Genomic DNA, 26126 nt, shown 5'->3' with positions numbered 1-26126 from the left:
AGCAAGGACTATGTGTGTGCATCAGTCTGTGTGCTCTGCAGTGATTGACAGCTGCCATTGCCGATGCTATACAGGCTTCATGAGAGCACTCTGTCTTCTGGATTAAGGAAACGAGATAATGCATCATGGACAAATGTCTTAATCTCACTTAATCTTACTTGACATTGTCCACTTTTTTTGGGGGGGGGGGGCAACACAAGTGAGAGCCACTGCACAGTTGTAATTTTGTCACACAGACTTGTGTTGTAAATGACACATAAATGTTATCAGAACATAAAAAGGTGTCTGTGGTGCCTTTTTAGTCACAAAGCATCATGTTCAGATGCCATCAAGCTAGTATTTAAAAAAAGGATTTGAGGTTGAAAGTGGCTTTAGTCGGTTTATCTTTAATGACAATTTTGCTCCTGCATTGTTCCACACAAAAGCAAGCAGTCCCTCACCACTTGCACTGGCATTCCAGTCAAACAAACACAGCCGTGTGCCGTGAAACTCATTGCATCGTGGTGACTGTCTGGGTTGCATTTGGCTTCAGTGAGCACCTGAAAAAACTACCGTTTGGAACTATCTGTCAGCCCCCAGCTACTCTGTTTTTATTGTTCTGGCAACTTGTTCTGCTGCTGCCAGGCACCCTGGCTCCTTTGGATGGCTGTGCTGGCTGCTAGTTTTAGCATCACCACCAGCAACTGGCCTGTCAGCTCCCAGCAACTCTGTCTTTATCGTCCTGGGTAAGGGTTCTGGTGCTGCCGGCCTGGCAGGAGTACTATCAGCAGCAGCCTGAGCTTCTGTCTTCCCCTTTGTTGTTCCTCATCAGTGGACTCTCTACAGAGTCTGTCAACAGTTGAAAATTTGATGCAATTCACAAAATCAACTCCGTATTAAAAAAACGAGTGTGGTCGTTAATTTTGTCCAAACTTCCAATACGATGTCATGTTATATAAATGAATGGGTCAAAGCTGCTACAGTGCACTGCGGTGATAAAACATTTACAAGCGATGCCAGTAAAGACACAGCATTCCTACGACTAATACACGGGTGGAAAAAACTGAATATCAGCAACATTTGATTACAGAAAAAAATGACAGTATGCAGTATTTTGGGGGAGAAACTTCATTCAAGCTGACTTCAAACTTTCTGCAACTCCGTCAAGGCTGCAACTGCAAAGAGATTTTTCCTTCCAGACATACTGGGGCAGCACGCAGCTGTATAGTTCACCAGCATATGGATTAAATAAATACAGTCTGCACAGAGCTTGTTAACACTTGTTCACTTGGATCCAGCACAAGTTTTAGGCAAACCCAACAAAAAACATGCACTCACATCTGTGCACACCCAGACCAAAGCGTACATGTAACTTATATGCACACAAAGAAGTATGACACACACATGCAAACATCCTTAAAGGAGTAAATGTGTAGGTAAGTATTGTGAATCCAGATAGAGTTTTGCACAGACAAACTTGCACACACATAAATATATAGAGAAACTGGAGGGAACCTTTTGATAAATTTACCACACTAAGGCAAGTCTGTTTGTATGTCCAATTGTAAGTCCAATTTAACCAGTTTTCGAATCAGCATAAATTAACTGTATGGGAGTCTCATCTAACCACACACTTGGTTGGATATAAAAAGAATAAATTGTATATTTTAGCTGAATCTTTTATCTTTTACATGCGCACTAACATCTTACGTGTATGCAACAGTTACTTGTTGAGGTAGCACACCTCTCTCTCACACACACACACACGCAAAACTGTTGGTTGGGGTCTGATCTACTTCTGGCTATGTGGTCAGTTGCTAACAAAATCTGATTAATGGATTTCAACTCAGTCTCTCCAACAAACACAGAAGCAGACTGAGAGGAAGATGAATTGGTACAAGCTTTGAAAACTAGGTTGGGTCTACTGCCCCAGCTTTGCCTAGTTACCGTTCTTAATCTGATTAATCAAATTTTTTTCCTCCTAGAAAGGCTTTGGAAAATGAGCGCACCAAGCACCGAATGCTAGTCAGGTTTTGCTGTGTGAATCTGACCCTCCAAACAATTTGGATACGAGGAGAAACAAACATGAACTGTGCCGTGCGTGCCTGCATTAATGATAACATTTCTTCAAGCCATCAAATTGTTCCAGCATCAGTTTATGTCGTAAGATATACGATATGCCATCTCGATCCAAATGTTAACCAGGCTTATAGGCCTACCCCAAATCTAGGCATGATATGCTCAGATTTGGGGGTTGCAAGCCTGCTGGCATCTGGGCTGCAATGCGGTAGTATGGACAGCTCAGGGCACAGTTACATAAGCTAATGAACCATCTTAAGAGCCATTGGAGAATTTTTTGTAAACCAAATGCTACATTTATAAACTAACAGCCAATATACAGTACACTGTTGGTCGAGTTTTATCAATATATTACAGACAATGCAATCAATTCCTAAACAGCAACTATTATTGGCCAGCAAACTCAGAATAAACAGGTCAAAACAGCTGCACCGTAAAAAGATAATTATTCAGTGTGACAATGCAATCAGGTCTGCTTTCTCAATGTAGTTACAAACAGAGTTATTGCAAGCATGCAAACAGACCATAATTGAGATAAAACAGACTTATGCAAAGAATTAACACACATCTGTCACCCTGATCTTTGATTGATTCGGTGTCCTTTAAAGTACTCGATCATTAACAAACTGACAAATTAAGCCATTAATAGCAATGACACCTGGTGACACCTCCTTTATTAATCTTTGCCTGGCTAAATAATAAGTCTTAATTGGAATCTATTAGAATGAATTGTTAGTTGGGATGTCAGGGACAAAGAAAGAGACTTGTGTGCATGAGTTTGTCCATGTACGTCTTTGCGAGAAGATAAAGGTTTAATGCCCTCTCTACTTATTGATGAATGGGTATGTCTCGACGTCCTACACACACATACGCACACGGAAACACTAAAAGGAAAAAAAAAAAACGCGCATATGTGTGTGGAAAACTAACAGCGGTAGAGCGCGCTGTAAAGCTGCGAGAAGATGAGATCATCACACACACTGAGCTACCTTCTGACCCATTTTGGCAACAGTCAACAGGTAGTTTACACGCGGATGTTCAAACGTTTTCTAAACCAGGCTCTGCTCTGACTTTTGCTGTTTGAGGCCGACGCACACAGACAGTAAGAGGGTGACGCAAAAAGAGAGAGAAAGATCTGCTGACAGACAATGGGGAAGGAACACATCAGGAATCACCACCTCAGAGGAGCGAAACTGTTTTGTGGGCTACTATGTCACAGAAACAAAAACAAAAAAAGTCTTTATATGTGCACGCTGTGCTGCGTGTTGCGTGCAGGATCAAATTCAAATGGCTCTAACTCTACTCAACATTGCTCAGTTTTTTTAAAGCCTCAAAAAAACCCAAAAAAAAACTGGCACATGTGACTAACATATCAAAGCCTAGGAGATAACCCAACATGCACGCACACCACTGCATCTATGAGAACATTTGTATACACACACTTAAAGGCATGCAATCATGCACATGCATACACACAACTGAATAGACACACACACACACGACCACAGCTAAAAGCATCAAGCAGCTCAAAGTAATCCGCCCTGCTGAATAACATCACCAAGCAAAGCCACCGCACCGCATAATGAAAAACATGCTAACACACACACAGATGCTCGCACACTGTGCAAAAGGACATACGCAAATTTGCATATCCATTATCATTCACTATGGTGCATGCAAAATAGCTACGTAGAAAGATATTCATAAAGACGCACCAAAAGTACAGAGACAGTCTCAAAGACACTCTGCAATGATCGTGCAATCTCTGAGTCACTTACCCTCCATGCATTTACAGTTAAAGGGTCATTTCACCAAAAAAGACCTGCGTTTCTTTAGCCTTCCAGGCCGCTTGGAGTTCACTTTAAAGAGATTTCAAGAAAGCTGCTAGTACTCATATATTGAGCTATACAAATAAAGAGGATTCATACACTTCCTAAAAAAATCAACTTATCTTACATAACTCAATGTATAAGTCATGCAGATCATTCAGAAACCTTGTTCTGGAGAGTTTTGAACGGTTGAAACAGTTCCCAATAAAAACTGTTGAGACAGCAGAAAGAGCACGAGAGTGTGTGAGAGAAAGAGAAAGGAAGCAGACGTCGAGAGCTTCAGCGTGCGTTGTGACACAGGTAAAGGAGGATACGCAGCAGCTGTTTGTGCACCTTTGTTTCTGTGTTTTTGTGTGTGCTCAGCACAGCTGATGGCTGGTGAAAAATGGAAATAAATAAATTCAGAAATAGAGTCAGAAGCAGCTTGTTAGTAACACAAAAGCCCTGATAAGGCAAAATACAGTGCGGTTAAATTACCGTATGTTAGCGTCATAATGCATACAAATGTACACGCCCACATATATACATATATCTATATACACACGTCTAGACGAGAATAATTCTCTATTTACATGGCATAATTCAACAATATGGTTGTATGTACTGTATGTGAAAAATATTTCTTGATTTGCGAGCGTTTGGATAAAGGCAGACAGTTCGGCACATACGGTATTTAAACCGAAATAAAATAATACGGCACTGCTATAATTATAATGTATGCTACACCACAAACCACTGCAGCTTTTTGCACATGCTTACATAATAACCTCAGCTGTAAATATACGTACTTCCTGCAGTACAATAACCTGTGCAGTGCCATTACGTTCTAGGATCCATGAATGCACATAGCAAAAGGAAAAAGTAACCTTTTCAGTTCAAACACTCTGACATCTGAACAAACAGATCCTGTTTTGGTGTTGTACAAAACTCAGCATTTAATTGAACAGGCACTCTTATTCATATGTTACCATCCCCTAATTGCAGGCTCACCATTAACGGTCTCTATGTAGCATGTGGGCTTCTGTAAAGTCTTGGAGATCACTGGTTCTAATCGACATTACTAGTAGTTTGCTGCGGTGGTGCTGGAGTCGACGCTTGAAAGCGTATTTATGGGATCTGAAGAGCGAAATTAAAGCAGTTGTGTCAGAAACCTCTTGTTAACAGACATCCCTGGTAACAATTGCATATTTTGGAAGCAAACCAATCAAACAGTAGATCAAGTTGCTCCCTCTAAACTTTACAAAGTGCGAGGAACTAATGAGCTCTGCTAATGAGGTCTACTGAACCAGAATGCAGCAGATGCTTACTGGAAGAGCAGGTAATGTTTCGCTATGAGTAAACTGCTCCACTGCTTGATGTCAAAAACAATCTTTTAACTTTTATTTCTGCATAGGAATCATTTGAAACAGCGCAGTATTCGAGCGATATTTAAACAGTTTTCCACCCTCACTGGGTGCCACCAGGCAAACATTAAATACCACAGCGTATGGAGGAGCGATTCAAGGCAACGTGCACGGTCACTTCCTCCACAAGTGATGACTAAGAGCAGTTTTTCATAATACTTCGTTGTTCTGCGTGTACGCCATTTTATCTGCAGTCGCTTAGTAAACTACCCCCCTGTACCCGCTTTGGCTGGAGGTGGTTACATCAGACCCACAAACTGGCCGAGCTCTGAGAACGACGGATGCCTCTTAAAGCTTTTATTTTTTTTATTTCTTGTGAAATTGTTTGCTTTCATAGTTTAAAGCAAGACTTGCTGTGCACACACACACCACAAAAACACGCTGAATTACTGCAGAAAAAGTATATAAATTTTTTTTTCAAGGAATGAACGCTGATGTTGCAGAAAAAAAGTGCATTATTGTTTTATTCCTAATGAAAAATAATTCATAAACAATTATTAGCACTTTAATTTAATGTAAAAGAAAATACCATTAACATTTGTATTAATATTGTATTGAAGATTAGTGTCTAATTAAAAAGTGTATTATATACATTTAATTACTAAATGTTACACTTGATAAACTGACTTTGCAAATATTCACGGTAGTTTTGTCAGAACATGTAGGTCAGAAAGCAGCAGAATCCTGAATATCAGCAGTAAAAACATTAAGTTTAAAGTTGTTAACTTTCCTATTGAGGGATTGAAAGTGAAAACATATATGTCCTACCTCTGCTGATCATCGGGTTATATAAACATCATGGCTGGCTCCTGGCTTTGGCATCGGTTCTGATGAAATGGCTCGGTTTAACCCTACGCCGCAGCGGTCCGTCCAGCAGCGCAGTTCGGCTACTGGCCTTCTGTACTCCACAGCGTAATGGAAAGCAGAAACCAGGTGTCAGACCAGAGCTAGTATCCTTCCATTGCTTAATCAGGTCCACACAACTCCTCGCAGGTCCGTGAGCATCCACGCTGAAATTCTTCGGCTTCTTTGACTTTTGCTTGTGAAGGTCTTCAACTGTAAGTCGCATCAGCTACTTTTAGTCCACGGCTGCTGCCCCCCCTCGTACGCTTAACAGCTGGCCATTACAGCTTTGAGTTTGATCGAGTGTGTGTTCTGCGTAAGAGCTGTTATGCAAGCTGTCACGTTTGCTGTCCGGTCCTTTATTTTTTGTTTTGTTTTTTCGTAATTCAATTCTGGCTAAGGTCCTCAGTCATGGTTGTCAGACTCCACTATCATCTTAACAACCTGCAAAAAGACAGAAAGACAAATATTGTTAGAAATGGGCACATGCTGCAGAAGTTAATGAAACCTATTGGAGCCAGATTTCAGACATTTTTTCCATACTTTACGTTTACGGGAAACAATTTTGCCTGGACTTTAGACGTCTACATTAAAATGGTTGATCAAAGGTGCACAATAGCCAAGAAAACATTCAGTGCCCTGCTCAGACCCCGGCCGGTTTGAGTGTTTTTTTCTTTTCTTTTCCCATATGTGACAGCTGACAATGCCTTTCACATGTGAAGTCAGTTTTGAGGTCTTTTTAAAGTCGGGGCCACGGGTAATTTACAGTACAATTTAAAAAAAAAATAAAAATAATAATAATAATAAATGTGATTCTTTCACAGTGAAAGCATCGTCAGCTTTCCATGAACTAAGGAAAAAAAGTTCAATTTTCAACCAAAATCTACAAATAACAAACATGTCTGTGTTTGACAACTGTAAACTCGTTGCTTTTTTGCACATGTCAAATTATATTTTCTTTGTACCACAGAAGGACGTGAAGCACAACAATCAGCCAGGACATTAACAGTCAGGTAAATAATGAGAAAAAACTGTGCAGGCGCAAAACTACTGGGGAAAAAAAGGGTCACTAATAATATCCCAAGGATATAATTAACAGCAGAACCCATGTATGATTTGCTCACTTTCAATTGTGATTGCTTAATGAATCACAACAAGGCCGTCATTGATGAATAACTTCCAGGAATCAATAAAATAAATGATCACTTATTGGATTTCCAGCAGCTGTGCCCGCTGATGAGTCTATTTTTCTTCATTCTGTAATTCTAACTGTTACAAGTTACACTCTAGTTCTCAGTTCCCCCTTTTGTTGCCCCAACCGCAAAAATAACCCCACCCTCTGTGTCAGTAACACTCCTCTCCCGCTCTCTTTTTTTTTTTCATTCTCACTCTGCCACCCTGTCTCCTTCTTTCCATCCATCTCGGCTCTCTCTACCTCGTAAGGCAAATCAAAATGTTAGTCTGTATTTATAATAAACCGTTTTCCTCCGGTCAGTCTGGCCGGTGTGTGCGTGTATCTGTAGGTGCCTACATCAACGGTGGATAAAGATTCAATACCTGTTCAGCGGTCTTGACCACTTCCACAGACAGTTCTAACTTTGTTTGGGCTATAGATAGAAAGTTAGCACACCAGAACTGGAGGCTATCATTATCTGAAAATGGATATCTGCTGTTTCGCAAGAAAAAAAAATTGCTGGCAATAAAAGCCAAGAACATTATGAGTCATTACTGAAATTATGAGTCATTTTAAAGACCCTCCCATCTTAAAACAGTGCTGTTTTTCAGGATTAAAAGCAAACTTCTCAGAAAAAAACACAGTTGATGATTTCCAGGTAGGCACTTGGAAAAAAGTTGTCCATAGGTAACCTTATGAAAGTGTCCACACCACAAAAAAAAAAAAAAAAAAAAAAACAAAGAACACAACAAACAAACAAAAAAAAGAAGGTGAGAACTCCAGTATCACATCAAGCAGACATGCTTCCGGTTACTACATGATCGACCACATCATGTAATAACAGCGTTATAACAGAGAGGACAAATGTTCTTTTCAAAGCAGAAAAAGAGAAATCTAAGAATCAACTTATTCATTAGCAGTTCTCACAAAAGGAAAAGAAAAGGGGAAAGAAAAGCTTTCTTTATCTTAAGAGTGAGTGTAGCTTTAAATATTTTTTTTCCTGTGGAATTCTGACTCAGTCAGCCCCTGCTTACTCATTTTCTCAATCACTGTTTTTTGCTTCTTTGGTGTTTTTCTCTGTATTCTCTAGGTTTTTTTTCCTTTCTTTTTTTTTAACTTCCACTATGACTTTTCTTGTTTTCTTGCATTCATTCATCTCTTTTTCTAGTATAACTTCCATTTCCCAAGCTCACGTCCATCAACTTCACGTTTTTCTCCCTCTCTCCGTTCCATGTCTCTCTCCCATCAATTCATCACTGAGCTCGCTGTCACATTAATGTGTTTCTTCTGACTGTTTTTCCAACTGTCATTGTGGCTGAGATACCCCCCACCTCCCAACCACCGCCACAGCCCCCCCATCCCTTCTGCACTCACCCCCGCAGCCCCCCACCCCCCCATACACACACACTTTGTGAATGCGTGTGGTCCAGTCCGGCCATAGACTGTTACATTGTCCCAGACAGGTTGGACTGCGCCACTAGCCAGCAGACGAGGGGGGGATGGGGGGAGGCGGAAAGCGGGGGTTCCTAGGCAATGTTTGTTTTTCTGTTTCCAATTTGGTCCAGCCTGAGGAACTCCACACTCCGCTCTGTCTCAAACACACCATTCATGACGGCCTGACGTACATGATTACACACACATGTCCACTCGCCAGCTCTCCGCTCGCTCCGAAGTACGCACACACACATGCAAACAGACGCACACACGCGTTACATGCTCTCACTGCCTCCAACAGACGCACAGACTTAGTGTAAATCCACGACGACAAACATAGCACTCAAGTTCATTTGCAATCATTTTTGTCACGAAACGCAAGACCCTCAATTTATCTTTGTCCTCATCTTTTATTGTTTTCTGATTTGTTATTGCTAATGCCGACTCAAATGACATGGTGGTCAAACTAATTACACTCGTTTCTTCCTCATCTTTCGGCGATTTTTTTCCCTCTGCTGTCCCAAGGAAAATAATTGTCTTTGAAGGGCCGTTTTGATGTGTCTTGTTGCCTTTTCAGATCTTATGTAGACAGAGTTATGCTCCATGTTTCACCAATTAGAGCACAGAGAGTACATTGTTTGATATTCAGCTCAACTCAACCGTTCCAGCTGAAATGGATTATTGTGGTCATTTTTGCTGTTAGGATTTTAAATACACTAACTAAAGATCTTTCTATGTACTAGTAAAATCGTTATCTTGGATCAATACAGACAAACTGTGCTGACAGGTTCTTATCAGTCTTTTCAGATGTCATGGAATTATCGTCCCCCTGTTTGGTTTAAGCATCAACGATGTACAAGCAGGCACTGTATGCAAATGAGGTTTACTATGATTCAGTGCTTTCCGGCTGGTTCCCTGCAGATCATACCAAAAAAGCAGTGCAAAAGCAGCAAGAGCTGCACGCAGAGCTTTGCCGTTCTATCCGTGGCATAAAGCGTACTGAGTAGCAGGTGCAAAACCGTAAAGCTGGCTGTGGAGCTTTCCAATTTTACTGTCAGGTAAACAAAGGAAATTATTAAACTACTCTTGAGATTCTCATAATGATTTGTTTAGTGATTGCAAACAGCTTGTCAATCAAAGAAAGTTGGCTTCTTCCAAAATCGTTAAATTAAATGAATATTAGGAGAAGAGACGAAGCAAGTGTTAATCAAAGCAGTCAATGCCCCAACACAGCAGACAATCTCTTACAGTGACGAGACAATAGTTGGCCTATGGAGAACATCACATAACCTTAACCTTAAGGTCCTGATGGAACACAAAATGAACTCCATTAACATCAGGTAAAATACAGCCACACACTTCGGAAGTGTTGGCATGCATGACAAAACAATGTTCTGATGACGACATCTAAGGTAACAAAAAGAATATTTCCATGTTCCTAACAGATCACTAAAATTCACACTGTTAAATAAAAGCAGAGCTGAAAAAGTCAATTATCTGATAAGCTGATCATCGGAGTGTGTGACCATTCAAACGTTCCAATTCATTGGTTCCCCCTTCCCTAATCTGAGAATTGATTTTTTTTTCCACAGTGAATTGAATATTTAGCTGGATTGACTAACAAATCAAGAAAAGTGACGGCAGATTAACTAAAATAATAGTTAAAAATAGATAGACAGTTAATAGCTAGTTAATAGACAGATAGATAGGAACGTCATCCTATCAAGTATGCACATGTTCAACCACACCAAAGAACACAATTAAAACTTCTGCTCTACATTTTGCATTGATCTGACTGTCTGCACGGCAAGCGAACAAACACACTGTGCCAGTGCTTCTGCTCTCTTGTGAATCACACCACTAAGTGACCTTGATCAACCAGATCTTTCAGCTGCTGAGGTTAAAGCTGAGGGAGTGGCTTACCTATTCATTACTGTATGCAACACCCACAGCTTTTAGACTTTTCTCTGACACATACGCACGTGCAAGTTGCTGACATAGCACAGCTTTCCTGTGATACATAGGTTCCCCCTGAGTGGATAAATAAACAGTTGTGGGACTGATATTAGTCCACTCCTTCCTGTGGGGTTTGGAAATTAGTCTAAAACAGCATCACTGTTGCCACCAGTAACACTAATAATATAAAGAAAACTATACTTTACTAAAACGTGTTACAAGTGGTTTTGAAACTGCTGAGCAAATTAATCTGCTACATCTTAGAAAACAAGAAAAGAGAAAGCCCAACTAATTACTAGTTAACTGCAGTTGTGGCTGGTAGAGGAGACAAACTTACCAACCACAGTCAAATGAGTATCCACATTTGCCTCGTGGACGGTGCTAATGTCCCGCCTTGATGTACGATAGTAGCAGGAAACCGGGAGATGCATAAATCAACAGGGGACTGTTGATTCTGACCTTGCTCTCCACAGCTAAGACTCTCATACATCAAAAATAATGGAGAACAAACTCTGCTTCAGTGGTAGTTGTAGGCGTAATGGAAGGAACTAGTAGCTGCATAAATCAACAAGTTGATTGTTGACTCTTGCCTAGCTGTCTTTTCCCCCAAAATACGGAAAACAAACTACAGCTCTGCCAGAAACACACACGCATTACACACATGCATTCCACGAGCCTGCCGAAGTCTGCCAGACATATCTGATGATTTTAAGTACACACACACACCCATGCATGCTTGTGTTTGTGTGTATGCGCCTTGGTTTGGTTTGTCTGTCTGGGTAGGCTCAAACATTACATCAGTCATACACACTCACATCCACAAACTGAAACAGACAAATACACTAGATCATGCACGCACTGCGCCACATTCGCTATTCAACACTCTGTCTCTCAGGAATACACACACATGCACACAAAGACAACCACACACACACACAATTTCCACTGCTGGAGAATCGGACGTTTCCTGCAAGCGGCCGGGAAAAATGTCTGGACAAACTTAAGACGCACACGCGTACACACAACGGAACATTTTCAACCCACAATGTTGACATTATATTCCTTTCCAGAGCCCTTCTATCTACAAGCTGGCCAAGTGAAGCAGCGTTTCTCCATTGAGCAGTATCGGGAAGCAAGACTGGAAGACTGTCAGTGATGTCAATCCAGGGCTGGGCTCAATTAAAAGAAAAAAAGGGCTTTAATCAAATCTCAAAAACAAGTATAATCAACTTCTCATAACGGCTTGCTGTAATTTTTATACGGGATAATTTTCACTGCAGTAAAAACATCTTTAATGAATCTTTTTTTCAGTGTCTCAATCAAAGATATTACTAGTGCCTAAGAGATGCTGTATTAACTTACCTTTGATATCATGCGTGTATGAGGGTGCAAAACTGATCTCCACTGAAGGCCAAAGCATCTTTCATTTTCTTAGACTGCAGCAAGGCTACATTTTCAGTGATGCAGTGTTCATTTGCAAAGAGATAGAAAAAGTGACGTACTGCCTTAGAGTCATATCACCGCCTTACATAGCTGAGGTTAACAATTCAAATTCAGCAAACCACATTTAAAAAGCACTTGGTAAAAACTTTAAACATACTAATAAGAGTGCCCCTCTTTTTACCATCTTTTCCTCACAACGCATTAATCAACTCAGCTGGTTTTTATCAATTTAGTCACATGAAAGTTATCTGCATAAACTCTAGTAAACTGTTGTTATCACTGAAAAACTGCAGTTGTCCCTGGTCGTGCAATGTGTTAGAGGTGGAATCGGTCTAAAGGACAATGATAAATACAAACCTATAAGCCAAATGAGCAATCAGACCAGTTCTGTTAATGTGCATGACTGCTCAAATATATTAAAAGCAAGCTAGCATTAGCTGACACAAGCTATAGATTCTGTATTGATCCCTAAAGCAAAGGTTTCTAGTTTTCCCCAAATTTTGGTAAAATTCCAGTTTGAACAAACAGACTTCACTGTTTAAAAGTGACTTTATTTTGAGTGTTCTCTAAGGCATAAATTGCTAACTGGCTAAGCCCCATCCCTTCCTTGCCAATGCTCTCAATCACAAAGTACTATTTTAAAAAAATTATAATTTTCTTTTACCTTATGTGGAGTTTGTTTTGAAGCCTGTATTACTTGTTTATGCTGACAGCAAGATTAATAGGCTTTCCAAGAAAATATTAGCTAGTGCCTCTTACTGGTGGCGCTATGGTGGAGCAGAAGATTGGCACTGACGTAGACACTCAGGACATAGCACAAATATATCATTGCTATAATTGTCACAGAAAATTCCACCCTTGACAAAGAAAATCACACAGGCCTACAGGACGGTTGGCAGCCCTCTGGCAACAATGTGTTGCAAGGGGAAAAGATGTATATCTCAAAGGTTAGCAAGCGGTTGTTGACAGTCGCTACTTGAAACAGGTCACAGAGTGGTGCGCAGTGCTACACAAAAACCTGCTTGGGATTGTTTTAGCCACTCACATATTGCCACAGTGGCGGTAGTTTGTGTGAAAAATCCTGACATGTCTGCAAACAGTCACTAACTAGTCTAGGAACAATGGTGCCACTGTGAAAAGTGCAACACCAAATGGAAATGGAGACCGTTTGCCTTCAAAGTAAAATCTGTGCCTTTTGAAACTCACCCGCAAATGGCAAGGCACTTTCAAAGGCAAACATTTTCCTTTAGCGTCACACTTTTTCAAGTTTCACCAATCTTTGGCAGGTCATTGGATGAAAATTTGCAAATGACAGCTATCTGCTAGCGACCAAAGCAATCCCAAGGAGGTTTTTGGCATTGCACCCCCAACTTCCAGGAGCCAGCACCGGGAGTATAGAATTTTCCCTGTCAACCGTGGGTTGCTGACTGTTTTCTAGGCCTGTATGACTGAGCTCTAACAGACTATAAAAGACAACATTTACGATGACATTATTAAGTTATGTTACCATCTGTTTTAAAGCATGAAAAATGCTACAGACAGATTCTTTTAACCACAACAGGTGTGACACCAAACAGGTAACCCAAACCAGCACTAACTAGTACAGCAGGGAGGTTCATGTGCAACGGGCAAACACTTTTCTCATCATTTAACAGAATCTATTCAAAAGGATTTTCTCAGTGCACAAATGGCTGTACTTTCCTGTGGTGCCGATATTCGACACATCTTCAAAGATGATCTCTAATGAGTTCATCATTGCAATGCTCCGAACTTCTCTCTGCTGTTCTATCACCTCCTAGTCCTCATGCTGGTTTTCTCAATTCTCTTTGCTTTCTCTATCTCCTCCATAATAATCTGTAAATCAGACACTGTCACAGTTGCCTCCTTCCTAAGTGTTATTCAGATGGGACATTTTAAATCTCTGTAACTCCTTGCTTTATCATCTTATACGTATATTTTAAGTGAAGTTGTCAGTCCACGGTGTAAATCCACTCGACTGCAACAAGAATATATTTAGGAAACAAATCAAGAGAACTTTGTTTTATGTTAACCTTTATAGCATGGCTTAAGCTGATTTACGTACCTCTAAAGATAAGGTACATTTTTATTATTTAAAAAATAAAAATCTTTATCATAATGTAGAACAGACAAAAAAACTGGGGTGTTGGGTAATCTGACACATCAAATGGATATCAAGTATCAGAAATGGCAAGTTTTACACAGGTGTTAACTGAAAGAACACATAGCAGCGAAGGGAGTTGCCACTTGAAGAGATTACAAATCTCTCATCGCGCAACATTCATCCTGATTTTGTAAACCTCCTCCCAAAGAAGGTAGTTCACACATTAAACTGACATTTTTTTTATGTGGCACATGGGAATCTGATCATTTCACTGACTCACTGACTTTTCTAAAAGAGCAAAAGGGAGGGGCGAAAAAGAGCGAGAGAGTGGAGGCGAGAGAGAGATTCTCACAGCTAGATGAAATCAGCCTGTAAAGAAAAGGGAGAGGACAACTTGTGTGTGAAGCACTAAAAAGCCCAAAAGCCATGTTTCAGAACAAACGCCATGCCCCCCACTGTGCTTTTCCAACCACCGCAACTCACACACTCACATCCACGCACTCACACACACTGGCCTGAAGAAAATTTAACTGTCAGCCGTAAAGTTTTCAACCACAGTAAGTGATCTTTTGCCCCCTTTCTCGCCCCACTTTTCCCCCTTCCTCCTCCTGCCTATGCAAAACAGTCCCCCATCTATCTTTCTGTTGTTCATCCTTCTTTCCTCCTTTCCATTTCTCTTCTTATTCTATCTCTGTTCTATTGTTGCTGTACATATTGAGCTTCATCTCCTTCTCTATTAATGTCCATCGCAGCCTCCTTTTATTTCCTTTCCTTTCGCCATCAGTGTGTCCATTCATCCATCCATCATTCTATGAGGACCAAACCACTGTCCAACACAGACAGGCAGACACCCCCGCTATCCTATTTTCCTTATAAACTCTTTCCTACCACAAAAAATGAGAAACTATCCCTCTCTCTGTCCATTCTTTATCACACCAACCCCCCACTTACTGCATCCACACATATATCCACACACTTCTGACTGTGGGCCTCTGACACCCACCTCTTCGTCTCCCTTCACAAAAGTCTCAAAGACCCCCAGATGTGTGCCCCCTTAATTTCCATTTCAAAAAAGAACCACCTCCCTCCCTCCATCATCCATCTATCCGTGCATCCACTTCTTCAAACACACTGCAGATAAAAACACACTATTACACACAGCTTATCAATGACAAGCCTTTTTTTAAAGACAAAGAAAAAGAAAAAGCTGCCAATGAAAAATATCAGATCTTTGAAAGCGGAGTACAGGAATGTTGCAGATACAGACATATATGTTTATGCTGACCATCACAAATACCATTTATCCATAAGGAGAAACATGCTGATGGTAACAAATTTTCTTTGCATTTCAAATACTTGTTTGGGACCCAAAGGTGAGCCCTGAGAAAACAATCCATTTAGGTTACTTCCACAGTAGTTCAAACGCAATAATCTTGCATTTGAGCACAGGTTCATTGTTAGTTGACGTTAATTAAACTGATAACCTTTTTCTTCTTTAACAATACGACTTGCTATTTGCATTCACAATACCTTTTACTGAATTTTTTCTGCACTCAAGGTAACAGTATAATTTAATAGTGAAACTGCAGGCACTAAGGTTATTTCATTTTGCTGAGGGGGGTTTCATTTTTTTAGTTGTTGTTTGTTCCACGGAAACGATGAAAACTGTGTTATAGAAAGTGACTGAACTGTTTCAAGTTCGTTATATTCACAGCCAATTTGTGAATATAGGTATACATTTAAAAAAAATAAAATTGAAAACAATACTTGTGCAATACTGCAAATTTATTCATCTAATTCCCTGTTTATTTTCTACACTTCTAGTGACTTGGCACCATATTTCTGTTGCTAACTTACCAAATACAATTGGTAAGTTCAGCTACCGCGTTCCTGTTTAGCTGCTGGTAGACTTTTCTCATCTTCGGCCTACTGAACTATGAATAGTTGCATTATCCTGTTAAATGAATACTGTCTGTCCACATTACAGACAGGCAGAAGTGATAACACTTGTTACCTAGCTCAGAATTTCATCATTTTAATAATTAGCCACTGCCTCCAGATGCTACATTAATGATAAATTAGCAGACGGCTAATGTTGTTATCAGGCAATTGCTAATAGCTAATTAGCTAAATTCAGTATTCATTAGTATTTTTATACATTTTTTCAAAATTCTATTCAGTACTTACATTGACTATGGTACTTACAGTCAAAAAAAAAAATACTGTTACATTTTTAGAAATTTAAAATTTTGGTATCAATAAAGAGTGCTAACTATCCATTCCATTACTATCCAAAATAGTAATAGCTTGTAGCAATCCCTATTGCATGATACACAATACCTAATTTTACATCAGCCCGAAATGCAAAATCCCTTTAAAACAATATTATTCTTAGATCACATCATTTAAAGCCATTAACCACAAAGCATGTTCAATGGCTATATCTAACCATTAACCATTCAACATTGTCAAACAGCCACAAGACAACCCTGTTACCCCACAGATATACAATTCCAAATGGAGGGAGGGAGTACCTCAGCCAAAAGGTTGTGGCTTGGTGCCCAAAGTCAAGTGTTTCATTTTAACTCAAACAATTTACTGCATTAGATTTCATACATTTAAAAAGTCCTTGTACCAGAACAAGCTACAACACCTTCAAATGTGCTGATTAAGCACTCTTCACTGCTGGGAGAGAAGATTAGTCCCTGCCTTTTCAACGTTTATGTGGCTTGAAGAGAAGCCCTCAGGGCATCTGCTCTAACTGTCTGCAGGGGTGTACCCTCTAAAGCCCAAAGCTGCTATCGCACAATTACTTTACAATATCAAAAACCAAGCCCAGCACCATCCTGCAGAGAACAGGTGAGGCAGTTAGCTATGTCTAACTTCATTTTTCTGCTTCTTTCAGAAATGTCAAGCCAGACCAGAAGCAAGTTGAAAGGGTGTCATATCTCCCTGTGCTTCTTGCTGCCTTCTGTTATAAGGCAACCAGCCAGGGATACATGAATAAAATAACACATCAGGCCAGGCTAGACTGGCCCTTCATGAAATACAGTTACAGCAGAATTACACTCCTAATCCGTATTCCCCCATCTTTATTTTCTACAGACTAAATAGTCCACACGGCCACAGGCAGAAGAAAAGAACGAGAAAAAATAAATCAGGAGAAGCAAAGTGTGGCTATGTGCTTTAATGAAAAAAACAATGTTAGTCGCTTAAATCATAGTTTTAATTTGACGGGACGCCATAAAAAGTCTGCCCCTTCTAACACACAACCACACAGAGAAAAGCGCACAGTGAGAGACACACGCATACATGCACCAGAGTGAGGACAAAGACCACTTTGAAAAGTTACTCAGCCACCAGATGTTTTAGTCTGATCCCAGACTACAATACTAATGGGGCTGTACACACATGTGTGTGTGTGTGTGTGTGTGTGCGCACATGCAAAGAGGAGAGAGGAGAGAGACAAGCCGATAGTTTTAAGACAGTAAAAGTAAAGTTTGTTCCTCAGCAGGTATATAGTAGTAACAAGGACATGCAAACACTTTCAAGGTAAACAAACTGCTTGGCTGCAGATAATCACAGAAGAGAAACTACAGATTCACGTATAACAAAATGGCAATTTTTATATTGGACAGACTTGAAATTGTAAGCATATGTCAATGCAATAAGAGCTTAAGAGTATATCACACATACAATTACACCCATCCATAAAATAAACAGGCATTAGGCAGCAGTACTGTTGTATGACTGCAAGACAAGCACTGGATCGAGCGTCAAACGCTGCCACAGAAAAGTGTGCCTCATCAAACCTCAAAAGAATCACGATTGCGAATGAGAGAGCGCACAAGAGCAAACAAATGTCAGCTGCAGTGAAAGTTAAACGCAATCTTCAAGCAAGTAAATTAGGTGTTTTGACAGTGATTACAGGATGATTGGGCACACATGACACTAACAGTCCTTCTTGTCTTGCATTACAGTAAAAATAGGAGGCAGAGATTTGGAGATAATGAAACAGAAAGAGGCACTTCAAGAGCTAAGAAATCTAAGCTGTGCGTACGTGTTGTGCAGGTTCTTGATTTGACTGTTGACAGAGCAGACAGTTAACCTTCAGTGTAGAAATAAACAATCAGTGAGTCAATTCAATCATAGCCATGCAGCGAACGAGATAGATCTGACCTCAAGAGGAGAAGATAAGCGCCAGTGGGCTCCTACAATAACTGATAGCTATCTATCAACAACGCTGAACTGTCTGGAGATGAATGTTTATTGATACTGCAGGCCAAGCATGCGAAGATGTGCAAAGATATGCTGCAGGAACGGATGCCATATTAAAAATATATAGTGAACAGTCAACAACCACCTCAAAAATACTGTAGTTATCACGCAGAAAATTATCTGTCGAATTAGCCCAGATTGTACTAAACTAAAAACTGATGAGACATGAAATACAGTTACTGTAACACAAATGTGCCGCTCACTTTAGAACTTGTTAACAGAAAGCAAATCTCCAACCCTGAACACTGGAAAAAGCTTGATCTTACAATTTCTTACTACAAAACAGGTGGATTTTGTTCTTATTTACAGCCATGAAAAAATATATAGAATGACTTTCTCATTCACAATCAATCTTTCCTCCCTTCGGAGCAAGATAACTCGTTTCCAAGCAGCTTCCTTGATTTAAAAAAAAAAAAGACACTTCTTCTACTTGAGAAAAGTCTCACTGAATTACGCATACAGTACTTGAGAAAAATGGTGCAGCACCCTCCATCTGCGTGTTGCACAGCCGCTTCAGCTTCAACACAAAGAAGCTTACAACATAAATCACATTCAGATTCCTGCCACTTATGCCACTGTCACAATTTCCATAGTTAATTTTCGCTGTCTGCCTGCTGGGTGCTGTGTGAAAACGGCAAGAAGTTACAGACGGGGCCATGCTCATTACTTAAGACGGTTAAGAAGAACAGTAAAGAAACGCACTCGTAATGTTGTATTTCTGATGTTTGCAATGATCAAAATCATCCAGCAAAGAAAGTCTAAATGCAGACAACATGTACTTACTTTTTGAAATTAAATTGATGCTTACATTTAAATCAGTGTAACTTTACATTTTTATACAGAAATTAAGGATTTTATAGAAATGCACTACTTTACGTGAAGCGTGTGAGTTTCCACATTTTAAGTGATTAGACCGTATCCCCTCTTCCTGATCTCTCTGTTAGTGTCAAGATACAGACTAGCAGCAAAGCTTTACATAATGTGTCCTCTAATATGTGCATACAATGAGATAAACCTAAAAACACCTACAAACGCCTCAACCTGCATGTTTCCTGTGATGGATCGTCTCGCTCTTGACCCTATGTCAAATCGGCCCGGGTTGCTTTTTCACATTGCGCACTAATAAATCAAGTCAGCAAAAGGAAATGACGAATGTAAATGAAATGAAATGACAGCAGCAAGTATCGTAGAGCCAAGGAGAAACTGGTTTTGCAAGGGACATCTCACTGATGATTCACTGCAATTACAACTTTTATTCCTTCTTGATTGCAACAGGTAATTGTCACCTTTCACCCTTTCTGCACTTTTATGCAGCTTTCACATGTGAAACTATTTGGTTGCTTTCTCAAGGAAACTACAAAAATCTAGCATATTAACTTTTAACACAAGAGTGTACATAGCTTGATGGAATATGCAAGTCCCAATAAAAGACATTTTGCTCCCATCTTGACCAAGATTTAAAACACATTAAGGTCTCTTTCATTCAAGTAAACCTGATCAGACTTCCAGGCTCTTTACTTATTCTCCAGAGCATCACTGACAGCTGTTTATAGGCTACAATTCTCTCTTAATGACATATAGCTGTCAACTTTTTTTTCTTCGAACCAATGGGAGCGCCTGCTGTAAACCTCGAGAAAAGGTAGAAGTCGAGGCAGCATTTTCAAACCACACAATGACTGTCTGTATGAGTAAAGCATAAGGTCAAATCTCTCCAACATCTGAAATGTTCAACAACTTTTGTGGAATAAATGTAACAATGTTCCATATTTGATGTACATATTTTATAGAGCAGCATGTGAGATCTTTGTTTTTTAACTTGGAACTTGTTTAAAACTTCATTTATCAAACGATTGGATCAAATGTTCCACAGCGTTTTGCACAACTTCGACGCTCGAATGAAATGTGATTGATATCTGAACGCACGGGTGTATGGGAGGCATCAGTGTGATACTGCTGAGTCAAAGCAGGCAGGGCTCGCCACTCACTCAACCTGTAGGTTTCATTTACCAACTGCCCTGACACAACTAACAAGCCAAAGATGGGTTTCGTACTTAAATTCTGATCATGGGAAAGACAGATTTAGAACAACTGCTGTCTACGGCACAGTTGAGACATTTAAGTGATGCACGGGAATTCGCATGGTGTCGGTGAGTTTAAAAGTTACGCGTCTTTTGGTAACAGGAAAGCCTTTATAACCACAGGGCTGTACTGCTGCTTTGTCACTACTTTCGGCGGGTACACGTCTTAATCCTCTGCCCCACCACTTCATCGGTCTTTACAGTAACGTGGCAGAAGGATTTTTATTATCTTAGATCAAAGGAGGGCAAAAATGCCCCATATTTAGGATTTGTGTCCCCCCTCCACCCCACCCCCAAATAAATCTAAATACTAAGAGAGAAAAAAGAATCATTTCACCCTAAACCAAGACCATGTGCTCGTTATCTGAAGCAGGCGGTCTAAAAAGACAGACTTAAAAGTCTAAAATAGACCAAAGACATTAGAGACAAAGTCAAGCCTAAACAAGACTGCAGTAACCACAGACAGAGTGGGGATGACATTTTGGGCATTTAGCAGACACTCTTTTCCAGACTGACTTCCAGTAAATGCAACGAGAGAATAAGCTCAAATCCCTGTATAACCAATGCTGCAAGCACGGAATATAAGCAATAATAGACCCAAAATATGCACACACAGTAAAATAATTTAAAAACAATTGTGTCCTGGGGATATGAGCAAAACAGAAGACTTGTTAATAAAAAAACAAAACAAAACAAAAATGTGCTAGCTAGAGAACTCTGAGCCAAAGAGCCAGAAGCCTTACAGAAAGCCTTGTTTTTCTTTAAGTAAACTATCAGTGACAAATGGATGTTTCCTTTAAATGAACTGCAGGCAGGCTCGAGATGAATAACGACTAAATCTCTAATAGATGCTATCTTTTCGTGCTATTGGAAACAGTGAGTGTTGGGAGTAGTTCAACATTTGCCATAAAGTATTTAAGAAAGAGTTTCCTTATAATTTGCAAAAAGTGAAAGAAAAAGTGTTCTCGCAGACTGATTCGTAGTGGTCAACAGGTTTGCGATCACATATATTTTTTAAACTATTCAATATTAAAACAAAACAAATTACTACAATCAACTCTTTGTTAGTTATGATGTACAGCTTAACAAAATGCCGCAAAGCTCGGAGAAAGCACGCACATCAGTCCGGACCAGAAGGAGATAGACAGCAACAACGGATTAGAGGCCAAATTATTACACTGCATTCCCTTTACTAGTGTTAGACCTCAGCGTTAGGCAAACATACTTTACTTCCCCCCGAAAAGCTTTTACTGTAGCACGAAGAGGAGAAACAGCGGGGGCTTTGCTGAAAGTTTTACAAACTTGCATCAATCCTGTTAACGTTTTTTAGGGTAGGCAAGATTGTCGATTTTACTTTGGAAAATTCACAGCCGCATCAGGTTTGTACAGCTTCCCTGGATCAACAAAATCAATCACACGTCTACCAGTTTAATCACTACTATCCCCCCACCCCACTTCAAAAAAACCCACTTGCTCTAAGTTAAAGTCTCCCTTTACACTCCATTTCGCACTGGCCTTTTTTCCCCCCATGTAATGCGGCACCGCTTTGAAACGACCAAAGACAAATGCATGGCAGCCCACAAAATCACTACAGTTGTTCCTCATGTCTTACAGAACATCAAACCATCAATAAAACACAGGAGATACATTCCAGCTAGTTGAACAGGACATTTCTGACTTCCCTCACTCCATGTGTGCTCTCTCTCTCTCTCCCTCTCTCTCGCCGTCTCTACAAACTTTCTCTGTTGCGAGTTCCACCACAGAGAGACTTCACATATTGCAGCCATATGAGCGAAGCCACGGCTGTCTCCACAGCACATACAGACGCACAGGAAAAAGTGCTGCGCTGTCTCCCGCTCTGTCTCACACACACACGGGAATGAGTTTTACAAGCAGGGGGGGGGTTCTCTTTAGGAAGTTCTCAACTGTTTTGACATTTAATAGCGGCTATGAACAAAGCTGTACGATACAATAATATCCAGTGTCTGGAGAGCGGAAAATGTTTTAACGTTACGTAGCTGGATTGACACATCGGTGGATAAAGTGTTTTAACTAATTTTATAGAACATTGGTTGAAGTTATAAAAAGTTTGACAGGGACTCATTACATGCACGATGTCTTCGGTTATAGGAACAAGTTTTTTGTTTTTCTTTTTTGGTGAGGGGGGGGGTTTGGACTGTCTGCAGCGACTATACCCAAAGCTGAACTGTAGCAGATCTAAAGCAAAAAAGATATAGTGACACAATATGGCATAAAAATGTTACCTTAATCTTTAAAAAAAGTTTAAAGTAGGATTTCTTTTCTGATAAAAATCACTTCATCCAAGTTTATTTATGTGCTGTGATAAAACTAACTGAATCGTCCCATTCAGACTTTTTAACAATAATAAAGAGCAGAAGACAAACTTGATTGCGCATACTGGAATTTGTGGAACTGTTAAAAATAAAAAAAAACACCAATGTTATGCATGCATGCATTGGAAAGCAGATGTGAAAGCACTGCTCGAAAACGTTACCCACGAAGCTGATTAAATCACGTTAATGTACTTTTTTTTCCCCCAAAGTAAAAATAATCTGTCATAATCCCATAATTTACCGAATACGTGTGACTTACGATGCTGCCAATCGCTCGTGCATGAAGGAACGGCTTTTCTGCTGAAGAAGTCCAAACAAATGCTCAATATTTGAAGTTTCAAGAATCAGACGTGTGTCAGACTGCTGCGGCAAATGCAAACTAAAACTTAAAAGTTACTCAAGTTGTATTATTTTACTTTTTTTTCCCCCTCAAACGGTCCACACAGTTTTGAGTTGAAGGGAAGCGACTGTGAAACTTTTCCACCGTGTCGTGGCCAAGAAGTTGGGCATTTAAGATACAAATAAAAACTCAAGATATCAACTTGAAATTGCTTTTTAAAGTCTTTGCAGTGGCTTTTAAGCATTTTCTGCTTAACGCTGAAATGCCATGGAGCTACATTTAAAGGGCTGTGGGACAATTTTGAAAGGGCCCAATGAATAAATTAATTGCTTCATAAAAAAACAAAGTGTAACCTCAGACAGCTGTGAACAAGTGTCACAGTTAAGTCTCAGGGTCTTGCTTTTCTGTAAGGAAAAAGAAGTGGGGGGTGTAGAAAAAAAAAAGCCCACTGAGGTTATCTGCTGAATAAAAGTTGCTCCACGCATAAGGGGTTCTTTGGGGGCCAGAACTGGAGAACTCTGCTGAAGGACTATGTAAAAAGCTTCCTTGCAGTGTGTGCCTCATTGTGCTGGCTTCACATACTCTGCTCTCCCCACAGAGTTGTCATGCCTACCCAGCTCCCCTTATCTCAAAGGAACATCACAGTTTCTTACGACCGAAGAGCGAGAGAGAGAAAGAGAGGGGGGGGAAAACTTTTTCAAAGTTAAGTGGAAATGCAACTCATGCCTTCCCGGCATCACTCGTGAAACGTCCAACAGCGAGGAAACCAATAAATTCGCAAAGATTTGAGCTAAGAGGCACTTGTTTTCTTAAAAAGTTGATAAGAGAGAGGATGATCGGGGAGGGGGGGTTAGAGGAGGAGGAGGAGGAGTGGGTTTGGGGGGGGGTATCCTTTACGACAATTCACATCCACCATGCGCTCGCGAGTTTCCTAACAATGAAAGAGGTGCAAAACAAACAACATAAGAACAAACAAACAAACAAACAGCGCCACATCAGCTTTGAACCGGTTGATAAACGCAATCTCTGTGATGTGGACTCGCGCTTCTTTCCGCTTTAAGTCCAGAAAACAACAAGCAAGTTAACTGCGTTCATCTTTCGGCTTCAAAACCCCCTTTTCCCCCCTCTCTCTGTCCGTCTCTGTGTCTCTGCGACGTGCGTCATTCAGAGAAGCAAGAAATCTGAACTTGAGTATCAAGTTTGCAGTCAGAATAGCAATGAAAAAAAAAGTTATCAATGAAAATAACCAAGAGGTAAGCGTGCAGTTTATGTAGTTACACAAGAGTTACCCTGTGCTGACACAAAAATAAATAAATCACTCCAAGTCACTGGCTTCTAGGAAATCGGTGTCATTTAACGTGACTTGACGCGACACACGTAAATAAATAAAATCAAGAAACAAAACTTTGAAAAAGGAGAATACACAAACCTACTTGAGGCGACTAAGTCACTCCACGTCCCCTTGTTGCTGGCTTCAAACTCAGTCTTAAAATCAGAGCGGTTCCCCCAGTAGCCCCCCAATTTGTATTTGTGTGGCGTTTGGGTGTCCTAACCTAAATGTAAATTGCCATGTGAATTCAAAGCGGTGCTGCTTTTTTCCCTCTCTCTCATTCAGCAGATCCCTCTTTCCTTACCGACGCCGCTCAGGCCGTTAGTTACATAAGACGCAAACCGACTGCTGCCCGTCGTAAAACTACCAACAGCTAACAGAGCGATATTTCGCCTCCTAATCGCACACGGCTTCCCTTTTAAGACGAACACATTACATCTTCCCACTTGTCCGAGAGCATGCATTTCGCCGTGTACAACTCCAAAGCGTTCATCGCCGATGCATTTTTTTTTCTTTCCCTCACTCTCTCTCTCTTCTTCTTTTGCCGTTTACAATGCCTCTGCACCAACAGAGAGGGCTGTATGCATGGTGTGCATTTGTGCTGGAAGTGTTTCTTTTGGTGCTGCTTACCTGTTGATCAAAAATAAGCATTAGCCTCTGTTCTCTCTGTGTGTGTCTCTTTCAGCAGCCTGTTAAGATGGTGGCTGGCTGGCTGGCTGGCTGCTTGGCTGGCTGCTTCGTCTCTTTGTGGGGTTTTTGTTTGTTGATGATGTCGGACGGGGTGACTGTGTCTTGGCTGTCTCTCTCTTTCTTTTCTTTTTTTTCCTCTTTGGTCTGAGAGGGAAAGAGAGATAGTTAAGGCTTCGCGGTAGCACATGAAACTAGGCTAATACCGACTCATTACTGAGTGAGTTTGGCTCAGGTATTGCAATATTCCGACGGTATAGTTATGTTATTCAGCCGTGGATGGGTTTGCTGGGCACAGCAAACAAAAGTAGATCAGCTGAAAAATCTGTAATTTTTTTTTTCAGACTAGTGTTATCGCTTTGCTGTGACAGGACCTCTCTGCCTGTCTCTGTAGGCTGTGGGCATTACGTCAGAGGAGGAAGACACAGCAGCTCTATTAATATCAAGAAGCCATCCGAAGACTGACTCTTAAAGTGACACACACTGTAATCACACTTATTTACACAGTTAGTACCAAACTGAATGTACTACTCGAGCGAAATCAAAAACACAGATTCTTAAAGCGAAAGTTTGCTGTAATCTCAGGATTGCATTTACACAGTAAACCCAAGTAACCGCTCGGTCGACATCAAGAAACCCGTCGTAAAACGACATACTGTAATGTCACTTGTTTGGTTATTGGGAAACTGACATAAGATCACATGAAAATGGAACGAAGTGACTTTAACAGTTAATCTGTTCAAGCATAAATCATAAAACTGCTAAAGGAAAATCCAAATACTAAAGTCGAGGTGAAT

General features: G+C 40.4%; 1 protein-coding gene across 3 annotated transcripts in view; it reads right to left on the bottom strand.

Annotated features, from left to right (window-relative positions):
- Window positions 1-25724, bottom strand: part of trps1 (trichorhinophalangeal syndrome I) — a 118148-nt gene extending 92424 nt beyond the window's left edge. The window contains exons 1-2 of one of the 3 annotated variants that reach the window (XM_006787922.3): window positions 25273-25724; window positions 6059-6577 (exon numbers count right to left, since the gene is read on the bottom strand). In XM_006787922.3, coding sequence (XP_006787985.2) covers window positions 6059-6071 — 13 coding nt within the window. In that variant the 5' untranslated portion in view covers window positions 6072-6577; window positions 25273-25724. Of the gene's footprint in view, window positions 1-6058; window positions 6578-24741; window positions 24983-25272 lie in introns of those variants that run through there. The other 2 variants (XM_035906445.2, XM_006787923.3) reach the window with 2 other exon arrangements.
- Window positions 25725-26126: the final 402 nt, after the last annotated feature.

The sequence above is a fragment of the Neolamprologus brichardi genome, chromosome 22, assembly GCF_056152115.1.
Source record: "Neolamprologus brichardi isolate AB-2024 chromosome 22, ASM5615211v1, whole genome shotgun sequence".
NCBI lineage: Eukaryota > Metazoa > Chordata > Actinopteri > Cichliformes > Cichlidae > Neolamprologus > Neolamprologus brichardi.
The sequence above is the reverse complement of the archived record's forward strand: the minus strand, read 5'-3'. Positions and strand labels throughout refer to the sequence as shown.